We start from the raw sequence: 17,641 nt of genomic DNA, 5'->3' as shown, positions 1-17,641 counted from the left end.
AACCCAAGCAATACAACAATATATGAGCGCGTCCAGCATAAGTCGGCCACCCCGCGCGATTACGGCATTTTTGGCCGAAAGTGTCGTATGTTTAGCCAGCGTTGTCAGAAACACGACGACTACAACTAGCGCCACACGCGGCAGTGCATCAATTCTCGTACACGTTACCGACATAAGGAGTGTAGCCAACTTTATTCATTCTAGAATATATATTGTACATGAAAAATTTTTTGCAATACTATAGTAGTAATGAAGGAATAAATGAGATTCGTTTTTTCGTGTGTATGAAATTATTTTTATTGCATAATTAGTCCAAAAGTACTGCTTAGAATATAATATATTATTTCGTAAATTATTTAGAAGTTGGCTGCACGCCTTATGTCGGTAACGTGTACGAGAATCGGTGCACTGCCGCGCGTGGCGCTAGTTGTAGTCGTCGAGTTTCTGACAACGCTGTGTTTAGCAGAAAAAAAAAATCCAAACGCATGGATCGATAGATTTTTTCCTCCTTTTTCTATTGGTGTAAATCAAAAAATTCTTAAAAATTGATTTTGAGGTTAAAACTCAACTTGAATGTTTAAGTCCATTTTCCCAAAAAATGTATCCTCTGATTGCAATTTAAACTGCACCAATCGAAAGAGGAGGCAAAAATCTATCGAAAACCATGTTTTCCAGGATGGAGAAATGATAAGAACTATTAAAGATATCGAGATGAATAGCGCGGGACGGCGCGCGCGGACCTCTTTTCCTGTCTATGTCTTTTCGACTCGCTAAAAAAATGCTGGAAAAATAATTTAAACACGTAAATCGATAGATTTTTTCCTCTTCTTTCGATTGGTAATGTTAATTTTGAGGTCAAAATTGAAATACTAGAAGAAATATTGACTTAAAAATTCAAGTCAAGTTTTGACTATGAAAAAAATTTTTGGGAATTTTTTCAATAACACCATCAGAAAGAGGAGAAAAAAATCTATCGATTTATGTGTTAACATTATTTTTCCAGCCCTTTTTAAGCGATTACGAGGGAGTCGAAAAGACAAAGACACGGCGCCGCGTGATTGCCGCCGCTGGCGCACGGAAAACAGGTCCGAGCGCGCCGTCCCGCGCTATTCATCTCGATATCTTTAATAGTTCTTATCATTTCTCCATCCTGGAAAACATGGTTTTCGATAGATTTTTGCCTCCTCTTTCGATTGGTGCATTTTAAATTGAAATCGGAGGATACATTTTTTGGATAAATCGACTTAAACATTCAAGTCGAGTTTTAACCTCAAAATCAATTTTTAAGAATTTTTTGAGTTACACCACTAGAAAGAAGAGGAAAAAATCTATCGATCAATAGGTTTGGATTTTTTTTCTGACTCTTGGTAAACGTTTCCGAGCGAGCTAAACATACGACACTTTCGGCCAAAAATGCCGTAATCGCGCGGGGTGGCCGACTTATGCTGGACGCGCTCATATAAAGATATTATGTTATAGGAATCAAGTTAAATCAGTCTTTGAAGTTGCCGCTGGTAGCAAAATATTTATGGCAGTTGCGTTTATATTTTGACAAATTATATGATATTTACAACCTAATTTTACAAATAGTCGCCCCAGCGCAACAACCGTTAAAATTATCGTTTTAACCCATTAACGATCAAAATGCTGTTTTTTTTTGTTGGTTTTCGCAGCGATTTTTTTCGTGGTTTTAGGCCTTAAAAAATTTTGCATGGACCTATATAGTTAATTTTTAGTTATTTTTGCTCATTTTTGAGATTTATTTTTTGCAATCTAGTAATGAAAATGTATTCAGAGTATTCAGCTAAATTTTTGTTGAAAAATATTGAAAAATGAGCCCGTGGCAACGGTTCGAAGAAAACACGTTGAAAAATTCGGTGTACACGATAACTCCTCGCAGAATCATCAGAAACAAGCCCAATAAAATTTTTTTTTTAGTTTAGCTATTTAGTATTTAGTTTAGATTAGTTTTTTTATAGAGGATTCTGAAGGTACTGACGTCGAGTTTTTAAAAATATTTTCATTTTTGAAAATTTGGCGTGACTTTGAAGTTGAAAAAATATGAAAAAAACGAAAAAGTGCACTTTTTTTTCGGAAAATTGTTGAAAAAAAATGAAAGTTTTCGCAAAAATGAAAATATCTCGACGTCACTACCCAGTAAAATAGTTAATAAATAACGGTGTAAAATTTCAAAAAGATCGGTCAATAAGTGTTTGAGATAGGATGTACACCGTTTTTGAAAATGCTATTGTTCAGGAAACGCGTTTAAAGATTTTGAGGTCCAGTCCTCCTACCTTTTTGAACGTGTATTAAAATGGTCATATCTTGGTTAATTTTGCTCCGATTGGCTTAAAATTTTAACTGAATACTCTTGAATATATATAAAATAAAATAAGACAATAAAAAAAAGTATCGAAAATTTTTGCGAAAAATACTATACCCCCCTCCCCCTTAAACAATTATTTACACATCGAACAGTTAGTAATACATATTTTTTGAGATTAATAATTACTTAATATGTTGCTGACCCGAGTGCTAAGAATTTGCCTAAATTGAGCGTTAACAATTGCTTATCTTACTTCTTACTCATTTAACAATCTGAAGTTTGCGCTAATTAAGAGAATAAGTACTGTCTTATAACTGATAGCTACGTGAGAAACGGATTAAATGAAGTTTTCGATGCTTTTCCTCAGCAAAATAGGACCGTTTTGTCGTTTTGTCGTTACGTTTTGTCGTTACGTATGTCACTTTTCACACTTCTGTTCTAAACCGACTGACCGGTGTTAAAAGCTTAATTTCAAAAATAGCTATATAAATCGAAATAGTGGAAATTTTCTTTTTGTGATAGTAAAATATGTTCAATCTGATGTCGTTACATTTTGTATTATTTATTGGCTCGTCAGCCAGAACGCAATTGTCTTCACTTGTCAGCACCGATCTGTGCAATTCGTCGTTGATCTCGAAGAACGTCGTCGCCAAGTCGTCGTCGTTATCTCCTTGGCAAATTGTGTGCAGAGAAGTCTCTCCGTCTTGAATTTATAATGTAAATTTAGAATGATTAACGATAGTAAAATTAATTCATCAATGATTAATGTGACATTATTTCAATCGATTCGGTAGGTAAATGGGAGATCATCGACCGATTATGATTGAAGCAAAAGAAAAAAAATTAAAAGGCGGTAGAATAAGTTTTTTCGAAAACAGGATGGTAAATCTTACTGAATTAAATTGAATTTATTGTCGATTGTTGCAAGGATGAAGCCCGAAAAAGTTTCATATCGATCTGTTTCATATTTCAAAAGTCATTACAATTTTTCATATTTTTTTTTACTTAATTTTGTTGAAAAAATTTTTCTCGATTTTCATAAGGGTCGAGGTGTCGTTATAACATGTTTGAGCATTAATTTTGAAAGATGAGCAGCCAAGCTTTAATTTAAGGTCAAAAACGTTAGGATTCATCGATTTATTTAAAAATTACGTCGAAGCGACAACATCATCGAATTAGTCCAGTGAAAACTTACATGAAATTGCATTTTGTTGGGGAGAGATGAAACCTCGTCTACTTTATGTTTATGGGTATGCTGAATTCATGGCCGATGTTAATTTTTACCTAAAACATCAGCGTCAGGGTGAAAATCGAGGGTGAAAGAGTTTTCCGCTAATATCTCGCGAACGAAGCAAGATACAGAAAAACTAATTACACCAATCGATTCCTCGGGAAATTTAACATCTAAATACACTTTAAACTTTTCAAGTATAAGTGTAAAATTGTTTACAATATCGAAAAATTAGTTTACAGCGGTCAGCGGTGGTGGGGGCCGGCGGCGAAGGAGAAGCGACATATATGTGGCGCCTTCATCCCAGCAAAACGAGAGACGTCGCTCACGGCGCTGCTTGGGTCTCTCTCCAAGCAGCGATGATCGTTGACAGCGCGAGCTGCGCGCGTCGATCGGCCGAGAGTGAGAGAAGTCGATCGAGCTTGGATCTCGTCGACGAACGATCGATCGGCCACTCTCTCGTCTCACCCGGACTACACCACACGTGTGTCAACTTCGGCGCCCGAAGAAGTTTTAGCTTAATTCTTGCCTTCGCACAATCTTTGAAAATGGCTGTTTTTGGTGATTTTAGGCATTTTGGGCCTATTTTTGACCTTTTTTGCATGTTTTTCGCCACACATTGTTGTCTACATTGCGTTAAACTTTAAGACCCATTACAAAACTTTATCAGGCATTAGTTGACATCTTTAGGAAGCTTTTCACATAGTTTAGGAAATGAAAGTCCGGTTCGAACTCGAGTAGATTTCTTGTTTTGTGTTTTTTTTTTATGTTTTCCCACTATGCTCTCTTTGGGTGGCTTCAATCACTTTGGCATATTTTTTTTCTGAAAATTTGGACAATTTCCAACAAAAAAGTTGCTGGGCACTTTTACTTTTGAATCATTCTACCCTGATCCAGGAATTATTTGAATATTTGTGATTTTTCATGAATTTCAAAAAAACCCTTAAATGGCCAACTTCGGGCCCCTGAAAAAGAGTGATAGATGGTCCCAAAAATTCTAATAAAATTTGGGGACATTTCTGACATCGGAAACAGCAAGTTTTTCATATTTGCAGAAAAAAAAATTTTTTGGCCATTCGATTTCACAGAGAATCGGCCATATATATAGATCAAAATAATACTTTTTTACAAAACCGTGCGCACGTATGTCACCGATCTTGACGCGCTTTTGGTATGTTATAGTACATGGTAAAAAGGTCCCAAAAAAAAATTTTTAGACCCCCTCCCCCCTCCTACCCCCCACTTCCGGTATAGACGTCCATTTTCGATCTATATTTTTTCTGAGGACATGAAGCAAGTAAAAAATCTGAAAAAATTCATAAAAATACTTTTTCACAATCCAAACAACCTTGAATTTTTTCAGATTTTTTGAGTGCTTCAGGCCTTCAGATAAAATCATTGAAAATTTCAAAAATCGAGATACGGCGGTATGAGCCGATGTAGTACTCGGAAATTTTTTCAGTTATTTTTCGCATTAAAAAACATAACCTCAATTTTTTTCAGATTTTTTCAGATTACCTAACGCACCTTTTGAAGCCAAAAACCGATTTTTTTGACGAAAATAATTTTTTTAGGACAGTACGGAGCCTCGAAAAATCTGAAAAAAATTTTTTCTTGTTTTTTTCATCAAAATACGTAATCTCAAATTTTTTCAGATTTTTTAATTGAAGGCGATAGCTTCTAGGGCCGAAAAATGCTATTTTTAACAAAAAATGGTTCCTAGAACCCGATGGTTCCGGTGAAAAAATTTGAAAATATTTTTTTTGAATTCCTTGTCAAATTTTAATAAATTTTGACCGTTTCAAAAGTTCGATTGAAGCTTCCTAGCTCATTTTAGAGCATCACAAAGATTAGTGCAAAATATCTGAAGACGTTTCTGAAGACATTAAGGAATGATAAAACTCGTTTGATGCTCTAAAATGAGCTAGGAAGCTTCAATCGAACTTTTGAAACGGTCAAAATTTATTAAAATTTGACAAGGAATTCAAAAAAAATATTTTCAAATTTTTTCACCGGAACCATCGGGTTCTAGGAACCATTTTTTGTTAAAAATAGCATTTTTCGGCCCTAGAAGCTATCGCCTTCAATTAAAAAATCTGAAAAAATTTGAGATTACGTATTTTGATGAAAAAAACAAGAAAAAATTTTTTTCAGATTTTTCGAGGCTCCGTACTGTCCTAAAAAAATTATTTTCGTCAAAAAAATCGGTTTTTGGCTTCAAAAGGTGCGTTAGGTAATCTGAAAAAATCTGAAAAAAATTGAGGTTATGTTTTTTAATGCGAAAAATAACTGAAAAAATTTCCGAGTACTACATCGGCTCATACCGCCGTATCTCGATTTTTGAAATTTTCAATGATTTTATCTGAAGGCCTGAAGCACTCAAAAAATCTGAAAAAATTCAAGGTTGTTTGGATTGTGGAAAAGTATTTTTATGAATTTTTTCAGATTTTTTACTTGCTTCATGTCCTCAGAAAAAATATAGATCGAAAATGGACGTTTATACCGGAAGTGGGGGGTAGGAGGGGGGAGGGGGTCTAACAATTTTTTTTTGGGACCTTTTTACCATGTACTATAACATACCAAAAGCGCGTCAAGATCGGTGACATACGTGCGCACGGTTTTGTAAAAAAGTATTATTTTGACCCATATAGATATACTCGCGCGGGGCATTTTTAAATTTATCGCAACTTTTCTACCTCGTTGTGGCTGGCGCAATTATGTCTGAAAAAATATTGCGCCTATGCATTCCGATAGATATATGTCCGTTCTTTCCAATGGTGGTATCAGTTTTTCAAAAAAAGTTAATTTTCATGGAGAAAATTGACTTTAAAGTTAACTCAATTTTTCTGCATGTATACCCCTTTAGATTTTGTTCGAAGCTATCTCAATCGAAAGTTAATCTAATAACGAAGGTTTTAAAAAAAATTTTAAGGTAGAGGCACAAACGGTTCAAAAGTTATGAACCATTAAATAGCAAAAAACGTAGTTTTTATAATAGACGCGCGCAGCCGTAAAACCACGTTTTTTGCTACTTAATTGTTCATAACTTTCGAACCGTTCGAGTCTCTAACTTGAATTTTTTTAAAACCATCGTTTTTAGATTACCTATCGATTTAGGTATCTACGAATAAAATCGAAGAGGGTATACTTGCCGAAAAATTGAGTTAACTTTGAAGTCAATTTTTTCCATGAAAATTACCTTTTTTTGAAAAACTGATACCACCATTGGAAAGAACAGACAAAAATCGATCGGAATGCATAGGCGCAATATTTTTTCAGGCCCAATTGCGCCGGCGACGGCGAGTTAGAAAAGTTACGATACATTGAAAAATGCCCCGCGCGAGCGCACTGTCTGGTCGAGCGTGGAACACATCATATCGCCGCCCCAGCGCAGGAAGGTATCTATTTCCAAGCTCTAGCAAGAAGGATACTTACTCGCGCGCAAAGGCAAAAAGGTATCTAACTCGAGCGCAGCGGCAAAAAGGTATCTAATTCGAGCGAGAAGCAAAAAAGTAGCTTATTCAAACGAAGTGGCAAGAAAGTTTTGACACGCTGAATTTAGGTTGGCAACGCAGCCGTAAATGATAAAATTTTGTTTAGTATTAGAGCAAAAAAGAGAAAAAAACGATTGAGCTAGTGTAATGATTTTCATCCATTTGTAATGCGAGCAAACAAATCAATCTCACCATGATTTCGACTCAATTTGCCACTTATGGAGAACTTTGTATGTTATGAAAAGAAAGTAGAAGTTATCGGCTTTACATAGCTTTGAATTAAATGTTGAATGTTGAATTTTGAAACAAAATTTTATCATTTACGTCTGCGTTGCCAACCTAAATTCAGCGAGCAAAAACTTTCTTGCCACTTCGTTTGAATTAGCTACTTTTTTGCTTCTACGCTCGAATTAGATACCTTTTTGCCGCTGCGCTCGAGTTAGATACCTTTTTGCCTCTGCGCGCGAGTAAGTATCCTTCTTGCTAGAGCTTGGAAATAGATACCTTCCTTCGCTGGGGCGACGATATAGATCGTAGCGCATTCAAAGCCAGTATAGAAGTTAAAACGACGAAGCGACAACAACTTCGAATATCGGGTTTATCTCACCGAGTGAAAAAGTGAAAGTTTAATTCCAACCACATGTTCTGAACAGTCTCTATATAGATCGCAGTGCATTCAAAGTCAGTACACTTTAAAACACCGAAGTGAGAACATCCAAGTGTTAAACCTATCAAGTGATTTTTAGTGAAAAAAAAAAACAAATCTTTAAAAATGTCCATTTCTAACTGCCACTCCCTGGAAAGATTGAAGAATTTACGAAAACAATTCAATGGGGAAATTGGACCTACATTTTTCTGCCAATTTTACGACTTGATCGGCGATTGGAAGGGCGAACGTCCTAATCTTCGGGACATTTGTCAGCCCCGAGAAATCGAGCTGCTACTCGAGGACTGCATCAACCAGTACGACGATGGACGAGCAACGATCATCGAGTTCGTGGCTTCGTGCGGCTACAGAGACGAGCCCGAATTCGACGAAGGCGGCCTGCAGCACCCACAGCAGCTGCGCCGCGCCACGCCGATACATTACGTGGCTAAGCATAGATCACGCTGCCTAAACTTTCCCAAGAGAGCGCGATCAGTGATTAACGAGCTCTTTAAGATCTATGATCGTTTCGACGTCAATTACACGGACGAGTCGGGTTACTCGCATTTCCACGCGGCCATCGGATTCAACTTTGTCAACGTCGTCAAGAAATTCCTCGATCGAGGCCACGATCCGAATCTGTGCGTGGAGAAAACAGGCGACTCGCCGCTGTACTTGGCCCTGACCACGGCCAACGTAGAACCGATCGAGTTGCTCTTGAGAAGCGGCGCCGACCCGAATCGGGCCAACAAGCACGGATCGACACCTCTGCACATCGTGGGTAATCATTTTCAGGATTCTACATCCAAAGACGTGGCGAGGATGTTGCTAGAGATGAGCGACGAAAGATATCGGCCGCTGCGACTCAACGCTCGGGACAAGTCGGGGAACACGCCTCTACACCGGGCCGCGAACTGCAGCGCGAGCCACGAGAACTTGATCGAATTTCTACTGAGAAACGGCGCCGATTCGAACATAGCCAATGCGGAAGGCGAGACCGCTCTGCACAGGATTTGCCGAAAAAAGTCGCGCGACGCTGTGTGTTAAACAACCTAAGTTTCGGTGGATTTTTTTCTAAATGGTTGCTTTGCTTTATTTTGACTTTATTTTTGTTCCTAGATCATCTAAAGCGTAACCCGTCGGGCGGATTTCAAAAGCGAGCAGCGTAACTGCGAACGTCGTTTTGGATTTTTTAAGCTTTTCTGTGTAATTTTTTTGTGTTTTGATAGTCTTTTTGAAGTTGCTTTTGTACCTGTTTTCTTTTATTTTATCTTCTGGTGCTCTTTTTGAAGGATTTCAAGTGTTTGCTTTTGTGTATTTCGTCTGTTTTAATAAGTGTTTTCTAGTTATTTTATGAGGTTTTCCTTTATAGTATAGATTTTGGTTGATTTCACATTTGTTAAGGCTTTTACCAGGCTTTTTACATTCATAGTAGGTTTCTCATCGTGTCCTTGAGTTGATATACGCCAACGACACGAGACTCCTGCGTGCGTATCCCCACTCCGCCACTTGGCCGCTGCCGGCTCGCGCGCCGACCGGCCAGCGGTATAAAAGACAGCGCCGATTCGATTCGGCACGCAGTTCCACTCCTGGACTTTCCGGAGTCGGATCTCGCTCGCCCGCGAGAGCTTGGCCTAGGGAACGTTAATAAACCTGAGTTAAACACATATACTCAATCTTATTATTTCTCGCTCCTTTCCAAGCCTCCTTCCCACTTCTTGCGCTGGGAAGCTTCACTAGCGACCGCTAGGTGGCGCAGCGCCGGCACCCACAAGCTACTTATCCCCGCCAGGGCTTAAGTATCGGCCACTTCGAGCCTCGATCTTTCCCATTCAACGAGTGCGGCCTGGACTTTCCGGCCACAACTGACCAGCAAGGCCAAGACAAATTCATCGCAGAGTCACCGCAGCCAAGTTTACGAGCTCAACGGGGTTTCCAACCTTCTGTTGCAGAGTTGACTACGGAACAACATCGGATCTCGGCTACCACCCAATCCACATCAATCACCAACTAAACAATTTGGAACTTGTACACGCCAACTCGGCCTCGGTCCTTTTCAGGACCATCTCACGTAGGATTTCGAAAGACCTCGAACTTTTGCTAAAGATCGAGACTACCGACTTGTCAATTGCGGAGTGCGAACTCTGAAATTCTTTTCGGTTTCCAGCCTTTTCAAGGCTATCGAAAGCTGACGAACTTTTTGTAAAAGTTCAATTCAAACCGTCTTAGCAGTGGCAGAGTGCAAACTCCTAAACTCTTTTCGGTTTCCAGCCTTTTCAAGGCTATCGTTCGAAAGCTGACGAACTTTTTGTAAAAGTTCAATTCAAACCGTCCTAGCAGTGGCAGAGTGAAAACTCCTAAACTCTTTTCGGTTACTAGCCTTCTCAGGGCTACTGTTCGAAAGCAAACAAACTTTTGTAAAAGTTCAATTAAAACCGTCTTGGCAGTAACAAGAGTGTAAACTCTTAAACTTCTTTCGGTTTTTAGCCTTCTCAGGGCTACCGTTCGAAGGCAAACGAACTTAATCAAAATTCGACGTTCCCGCATAACAGAGTGGAGTACGAAAATTTATTTTTGCGTCTTTGGTATGACTTCATTCGTCACAGAAAGCGATTGATTTTTCGAATGCTTTTTGCATAAAAAAAGTTTGAAAGAGAGTTTAAATGGCAGTAAAGAAGCCATACATTGACTATATTTCAACAACAAACTTGTATAATTGCTCGTAAAAACTTGAAAAAATTAAGATAACAATTTCACCTATTTTTCCTATAGACCAACGTCAAATACAAATCGAAAATCAATTATTCCGAAGTTCTACATTTAAAATCAATAACCTGATTCTTTCTTATGTAATGACGATTGTAGATTTTATAAATCAATGTATCACATTGCAGAACCAAGTTGGTTGTAAAAGATAAGAAATATAAAATAAAAAAGTTGCCAAAAAAAATTGAACCGACGAAACCCAATTTTTATCACTTAAAATGATTGAAAAGGGTCCGAAAGAGTCCTAAAAAAAGTTTCAACAAAAAGTACCGAAAACTTAGGTGTAACCCAAGTATCATATTACATGTTGGGTTACTTGGGTTACTTGGGTTCTAATAACAACTTTGACGACAATCGAATCTGGATTATATCATTTTTCAAAGATGAATATGTCCTTTAATCAATTCTTGTATTTATTTCATCGGAAAATATGGCTAAGCACCAAAAAAAAAACGATTTTTCTCGCGAACAATTCAAGTCGGTGCGCTGCCAATGCGTTGTTCGACGAGTCTCTCGTGCACAAATTTAGAAAATTGAAATTTTGTTAAAAAAAATCTTTTTTATTCATTTCAAAGCATCGATTTGGGTTCTCTTAATCTTTAAGATTACTCAGAAACAAGGACCACATGGACATTATCGATACTCTTGCCAGGGTGCCCAGTCACTTTTGTGCAAAAAAAATCGAGAAAAATGCGGCTACGCGAGCTCGGATCTACACGAGCACTGCGGGTTCTAATAACAACTTTGACGACAATCGAATCTGGATTATATCATTTTTCAAAGATGAATATGTCCTTTAATCAATTCTTGNTGGGTTACTTGGGTTACTTGGGTTACTTGGGTTACTTGGGTTACTCTGGGTTCTAATAACAACTTTGACGACAATCGAATCTGGATTATATCATTTTTCAAAGATGAATATGTCCTTTAATCAATTCTTGTATTTATTTCATCGGAAAATATGGCTAAGCACCAAAAAAAAAACGATTTTACTCGCAAACAATTCAAGTCGGTGCGCTGCCAATGCGTTGTTCGACGAGTCTCTCGTGCACAAATTTAGAAAATTGAAATTTTGTTAAAAAAATCTTTTTTATTCATTTCAAAGCATCGATTTGGGTTCTCTTANATGTTTCGAAATTAATCTACATGAAATATTACAAAAAGGGTCCAACGTAATATTTCAGTCAATACGAATGGGAGGAAATTGGTAAATTTGTGAAATATTACGATGAAATTTTTTTGAAATTTTTTCTGAAATGTGACTTTGAAACATTTCTGATAGATTTTTGGAAACTTTCTGAAAGGTTTCTGAAAGGTTTTTGAAAAGGTTTTGAAAGCTTGCTATTTAACTTTCTACAAGCTGTTTAGAAACTGTTTTGAAAGCTTGCTATTTAACTTTCTGGAAGCTGTTTAAAAACTTTTTTGAAAGCTTGCTATTTAACTTTCTGGAAGCTGTTTAAAAACTTTTTTGAAACCTTAAATGTAAACTTTCTCTAATCTTTCAGAAAAGCTTCTTGAAAGTCTTCGTCCCAGGGTTTGGGAAGCTTTCATGGAACCTGTTTGCGACCGGTTTGTCGAAGACATTTCGTACTTACAGAAAGCTTTCAAGAAAGTATTTTGGAAGCTCTCTAAACTTTTCTGAAAGCTTTCTGTAAGATTCTGGAAAGCGTTCATGCTATGTGGGTATCGTTAGTTGTATCTTAATATAACATGATAAAAATTTCGACTTCCCTTAAGAAGACACACACTCGTAGACACGTATACATTACACTGATTCAAAAAAATCGAAGTTTTTCAAAACCTCGATTATACAATCTTAATGTCTTCCATATTATTCCCTCTTAGTAAATTGTGTAGATTAGTAAACTGTGGAGATTTTAGCGAAGATCAAGGAGAATAGTTCCATCAAGACATAAAACATATGGAGCAACTATCAAGGCAGATCTAGGATTTGCGATGATGATAAATAGACATCAAGGAAACAACATATGACGATGTTAGATTTATAACCTAAAATGAAAAGTAATTAAATAAGTAAGTAATTGTTGAAATACATCTTACTTCTAGTATTTATAAGTACCTGCTGACTTGATTTATAATTCCACGGTGTGCTTGGTACAATTTTAACACACGAAGGTGTGCCGGCCCTCATCATTATTAGTTGTACCATTTTTCTGGTTTTTACAGAGTATCTATACCAGTCAGTGTAATAGCTATTTGGGTCAAATTTTTTATAAATCATTACTTATTTATGCAACAAATACTCAAAGTGCACTCAGTGAGCATTTAATAATTTTAATGCTTTACGAGAATCAACATGTTTACCAGCTCTCGAAAATATCCCCGCTAGCATCAAAGATCAACTGCGAAGGATAGCTCGTTATAATTAAAAACAGGACGCACGCGATGTATACGAAACCCATTCTCAGAGCTAGATTTATATTCTCCTTATACACAATTGTCATCTGCAAGAAAAATGAAGCTACGGTTATAAAATGTTCTAGTTCAACGTCAAATACAAAAATTTGAAACGGCACCAAACAACCGGAAACGGTAAGGGCGATGATCAAACCTAATGTACCGCAGAATATGATAGGACTCGTTACTGCATTCAGTGAATCAAAGTGACTAATCATTAAAAAAAATTAATTATCATTAAATAAAATAATTCTCAATATTATCACTTAACTAAATACAATCTTGATGTAATTGAACAAGCTGAGAGACATGATTGAAAATTTCATCATCTTTTTCCAATGAATTTTTTGTTCGAGAGTAGTTTGTTAGCTTTTCTAACTTAGATCTAATTAAAGAAAACTACGAAATTATTTATGTTAATTAACAATACATGAATTGGAACATTTTTAATACCTCAGGAATCGAAATTTTCCTAACACGTAGCAAACTGTCGATATATAAGCAATTGTTTCACTTGAAATAAATACTTGCGTCGTATAACATAGTATAGACAAAGCAAAAAAATAATAATAAAAGTGCGTGTCCTGGTCCACGAATAATTCCAGGTGAATAGTAATTAGATTTATCTGATTTCCTGGCTAGATGAAATTTGCTGTGACTGGCCATAATATTGGAATTGCAATGATATACATAGTATAATATCCACATACGAGGCCTAAAAAATAATTAAATTGTTTAGTTAAATTTATTCAATTTAATAATTGTAAAAATAACCTGCGATTAAGTAAGAAGTGAAATTAGATGCATCTATGTAATTTTGTAGAAACTTTTTTTCTTCGGAACTACATTGACAATAATTCCTTGTTATTAAAACTATCGCCTCTTGTACCTTCCAACATGATATCGATTAAATTTAAAAAGACTTCAATTAATTAAAACACAAAACTTTCATCAAAATTCAATAGGGTATTAAAAGTAATTATATTTACCGCTTTGAAGCCATTTTTGTCTAAATTTAAAAAATACATGCCGAAAAGAGTTAGAGTCTGATAACAAATTTGAATGCTTACTTCCACTACTTTATTTAATTCTATTTCATTATTGCTCATTATTTCAACTAAATAAATTAACTGCAAATGATAACCATTAATACAAATTTCATGCTATTTCAAATTATTCATCTAAACAATATGAAATGTTCAAAAAATTTTCGATTGAAATTACCGTGGATATAAACAATAAAACGTAAGATACAAATGATATCAGCGGTCTATATTTATTCATACCAGTCCAGAAAGGCCATGAATGTGATGCTTTCAAAAAAGGCACCAACAAGGGATACATTTGTCCGAGTTGTTTTTCAATTTCTAATTTATCTGATTCTGATAAATGTTGAAGTTCGCCATCTTCAATTCTTTGTTGCAGGATAATCGGTGAGTAATGTAACATTTTTATTTCGCAGCTCAAACAATAATGTATAAGGAAAATCTATCGTCAAATTAACTTATAAGTAAAAAAAAAAGAGTCTCCAAGACTATAAGAATGGTATAAAGTTCATGAATATTACAATGAAACTTGTGTACTTATGCAAAAGTAATTTTATTTCCATTAAATTCTTACACGTTTCGGGATTATATTTTCAGTAGTCAAGTATTCAGTAGTTCAGAATCTCAAAAGTAGGCGTAGGTTAAAAAACACGAGTTTTTTAAAGAGTTGTTTTGACACAAATTTAAATACGTTTTAAACGCTACATATATATTTACACGTATGATGTTTTTAAAAAAGTATATACAAGTCCTTACACACACATACACGATCCGAGGTATGTAGAATGTCATCGTGTGCTAGAAAATGAATGATAATATTTATCACAATCAAATAAGTTTATTTGATGTCAAATTTGTATAAAAAATCAAAAAAAAATCAATTTAATACAAAAATCTAAAATCAAACAAGTAAAAAGTGAGAAAACAAAAGAACAAAAAACATGAATCAAAAAAACGAGGAAATGAAGAAAAATCAAGAAAAAGAAAAGTCAGAAAATCCCAACACAAGCATCGATGTTTCACATCTGGTGCATTATCAATGCGTGCTTACTCTTCAAATCGTTTCCTCTCATTGAGTTAAGTAATCAAGAGAGTTGAGTAGTTTCTCGAGCTTTAGCGCACCAGATGTGAAACATCGATGCTTGTGTTGGGATTTTCTGACTTTCCTTTTTCTTGATTTTTCTTGATTTCCTCGTTTTTTTGATTCATGTTTTTTGTATTTTTGTTTTCTCACTTTTTACTTGTTTGATTTTAGATTTTTGTATTAAATTGATTTTTTTTTGATTTTTCAAGTTTTAATTTGTTTTTAATTTTTTACTTCTTTTTTTGTTTCGACTTTTACTTGTTCGATTACTTTTAAATTCTTCAATTTTCTTTAATTAATTTATAAAGATGTTTCACATCTTGCAGCTGTTCATAAACAGCTGATTTTTTTTAATTTTTTCAATTTTCAATTTGTTTTATTAATCAAATAAGTGCATTGAGCTATTATCATTCGTTGTATGTTAATATAACATGATAAAAATGTCGACTTCCTTTAAGAAGACACACACTGAGAGACACGTATACATACATGCAGTAATAAGTATCAGATTTGACAACGTGCATGATAGTGCATAGTCTCGCGACGTATACGCATAGACAACACATACGTATTATATGTATTAGCGATACGCATAAGCAAGAGAGAGAAAGATATCTCAACGCAGTCAATCCCGTGAGCTGAGCCGACTGCTGTTGCTTATGCTGTTACGTTGCCTCGTGCGTATACGTAAACACAGGCATACGCGCGTCGAGTCTCCGCAGCGGGCAGCAGCAGAAAGCAGTTCTGTAGCTGGCGCGGCAGTCAATCACAGCGCGTAGCGCAAACCGACGCTGTATAGGCAGTTCTACTACCAAAGTTGCGCTCGCTCGGACGGACGGACGGACGGACGCTCGGTTTTTACGGGTTTACCCCTGACACCAAACGCGAATATAGATGTTTCACATCAATATTTCGCTAAAAAAGATGCGAAAAGTCATAAATGCCTCTTTGGCCGGTTAATTATTACGCAATAGGTTTTGATAAAAACTGTTACTCGAACTTGCTTGTCTCGTTCTTATCTAGTTTTACATTAATTCTGTTTCAAGATGCTTTGATAAAGTAATGGTTTATAAAACTAATTTTTCATGTGTAAATGTCGTGCAATAACCATGCAAGATGTTTTTGACAAATTACTTCAATGCACCTACTAGAAAGTTTATGTAATTTAACTTGAAATCATAAAAATTTCAAATTCATACAATTTTTTCAAGTATTGTACAATACTTCCTCGTTATACTCACGAAAAAATTTTTATGCAATTTTTATTCAATTATGACATCATAAAAATTGCAAAAAACCAAATGCAGAACCCATTATATTTTGATTGCGAAGATTATCAAATTCTTGAGCAAGATTACTGACGTTTAAATATTCAACAGAAATTGCATTGTCTGCAGAAGTTAACAGTGGCTCTTCTGACTCAACTTTTCTTAAATACTGCTACTTTTAACAGATTTGCATATAATTGCAAAAGATTTTGCTACCAGGGATGTTTTAAGGTGATGCCGAAGACCCGATTTTGAGCGACCGAGCATTGTTATCTCCCATAATTGATTTCATTCCATTCCATTTAACAGTTTTTCCGGAAAACGGGATCGAATTTTTTAATGAGCATGGGCTATTGGGCATTATTAAATTTACGAAGAAAATTATTAGGCCTCATTCGATACCTAATAACGAATTGCTTGATCTCATATCTAAAGTACCCGATGACGAAGAATTACTCAATTATAGGTATTTATCGAACTAGGTGTAAAATGTATTAAAATTTGACATTTTTCATTTCTGACATTCGAAGCGTTCTTGCTACTCATTTTTATTTTTTTAGGGAACTTCGACCCCACCAACGGCCGACGGGGAAGGTCGCGAAGCGCGGCCAGTCCGTCGAGCAGACAGAGACAGTTAAATATTATAATATTTATGAAATTACATGAAAATTATTTCATTATTGAGCTTAATATCAGTCAAAAATCAAGGAAAATGAGAGAAAAACCATGTTTCTTGACTCATAAGAAGCTCAATGATGAATTCTGTTTGTCTGCCGATAACCAAAATTTATCAGAAGTTGTATTTTGATATATCGATGAACATATTACAATATGGTCCTAATCGAAGGATACGAACACATTTATTTTAGTACAGTTATATGATTAATGCAGGAAAATATCATTTTTATAGGGTTTCGAGTTGTAAATATGATTTTTGAGTACAAATTTGAATTGTACATCAAATTTTACACTAAAAACTATGATTCAACAATTTTTTCATATAAACCTCAGAAAATCAGAATCACAAGCAGAATATGAGCAGAAAAAGAAAATTCAACTTTGAGGACCTGATAATCCAATAGGGTTGGACCTTGAAGGCTGAAACTTTCAGGATTTTCACTTTTCAATGTACTTTTCAAAAGTACATAATTTAAGAAAAAAAATTTTTTTGACCATCACTCTAACTATGGCTTAGCCCATATATATAAAAAGTAATATTCCGCACATGATCGCATATTCGAAAATGTCATATCGATTACGACAGGGTATGATCATGTAAACCTACAAATTGAAAAAATCAATGCATTTTGGTAAAAATAAAATCAAAACTTTATGTGATCACTATTTTGAGAGGGTCGCTAG

The 17,641-nt window shown here is 35.6% G+C and overlaps 1 protein-coding gene across 1 annotated transcript; it reads left to right on the top strand.

Moving 5' to 3' along the window:
* Positions 1-7,823: 7,823 nt before the first annotated feature.
* Positions 7,824-12,105, top strand: LOC106651943 (serine/threonine-protein phosphatase 6 regulatory ankyrin repeat subunit C-like). The gene is made up of 2 exons (XM_023458366.1): positions 7,824-8,688; positions 11,969-12,105. Exons 1-2 carry the CDS (start codon positions 7,824-7,826, stop codon positions 12,103-12,105), a joined length of 1,002 nt encoding a protein of 333 aa, XP_023314134.1.
* The last annotated feature ends 5,536 nt before the right edge of the window (positions 12,106-17,641 follow it).

Source organism: Trichogramma pretiosum, unplaced genomic scaffold (genome assembly GCF_000599845.2).
Source record: "Trichogramma pretiosum strain Unisexual culture from Peru unplaced genomic scaffold, Tpre_2.0 scaffold167, whole genome shotgun sequence".
NCBI lineage: Eukaryota > Metazoa > Arthropoda > Insecta > Hymenoptera > Trichogrammatidae > Trichogramma > Trichogramma pretiosum.
This window is presented reverse-complemented; position numbering and strand designations above follow the sequence as displayed.

Coding starts and splice junctions, on each gene's coding strand:
- LOC106651943 (XM_023458366.1), top strand. CDS start 7,824: ATGTCCATTTCTAACTGCCACTCCCTGGAAAGATTGAAGAATTTACGA. Junction 8,689..11,968: donor GAACATAGCCAATGCGGAAG/GCGAGACCGCTC, acceptor CTAATCTTTCAG/AAAAGCTTCTTGAAAGTCTT.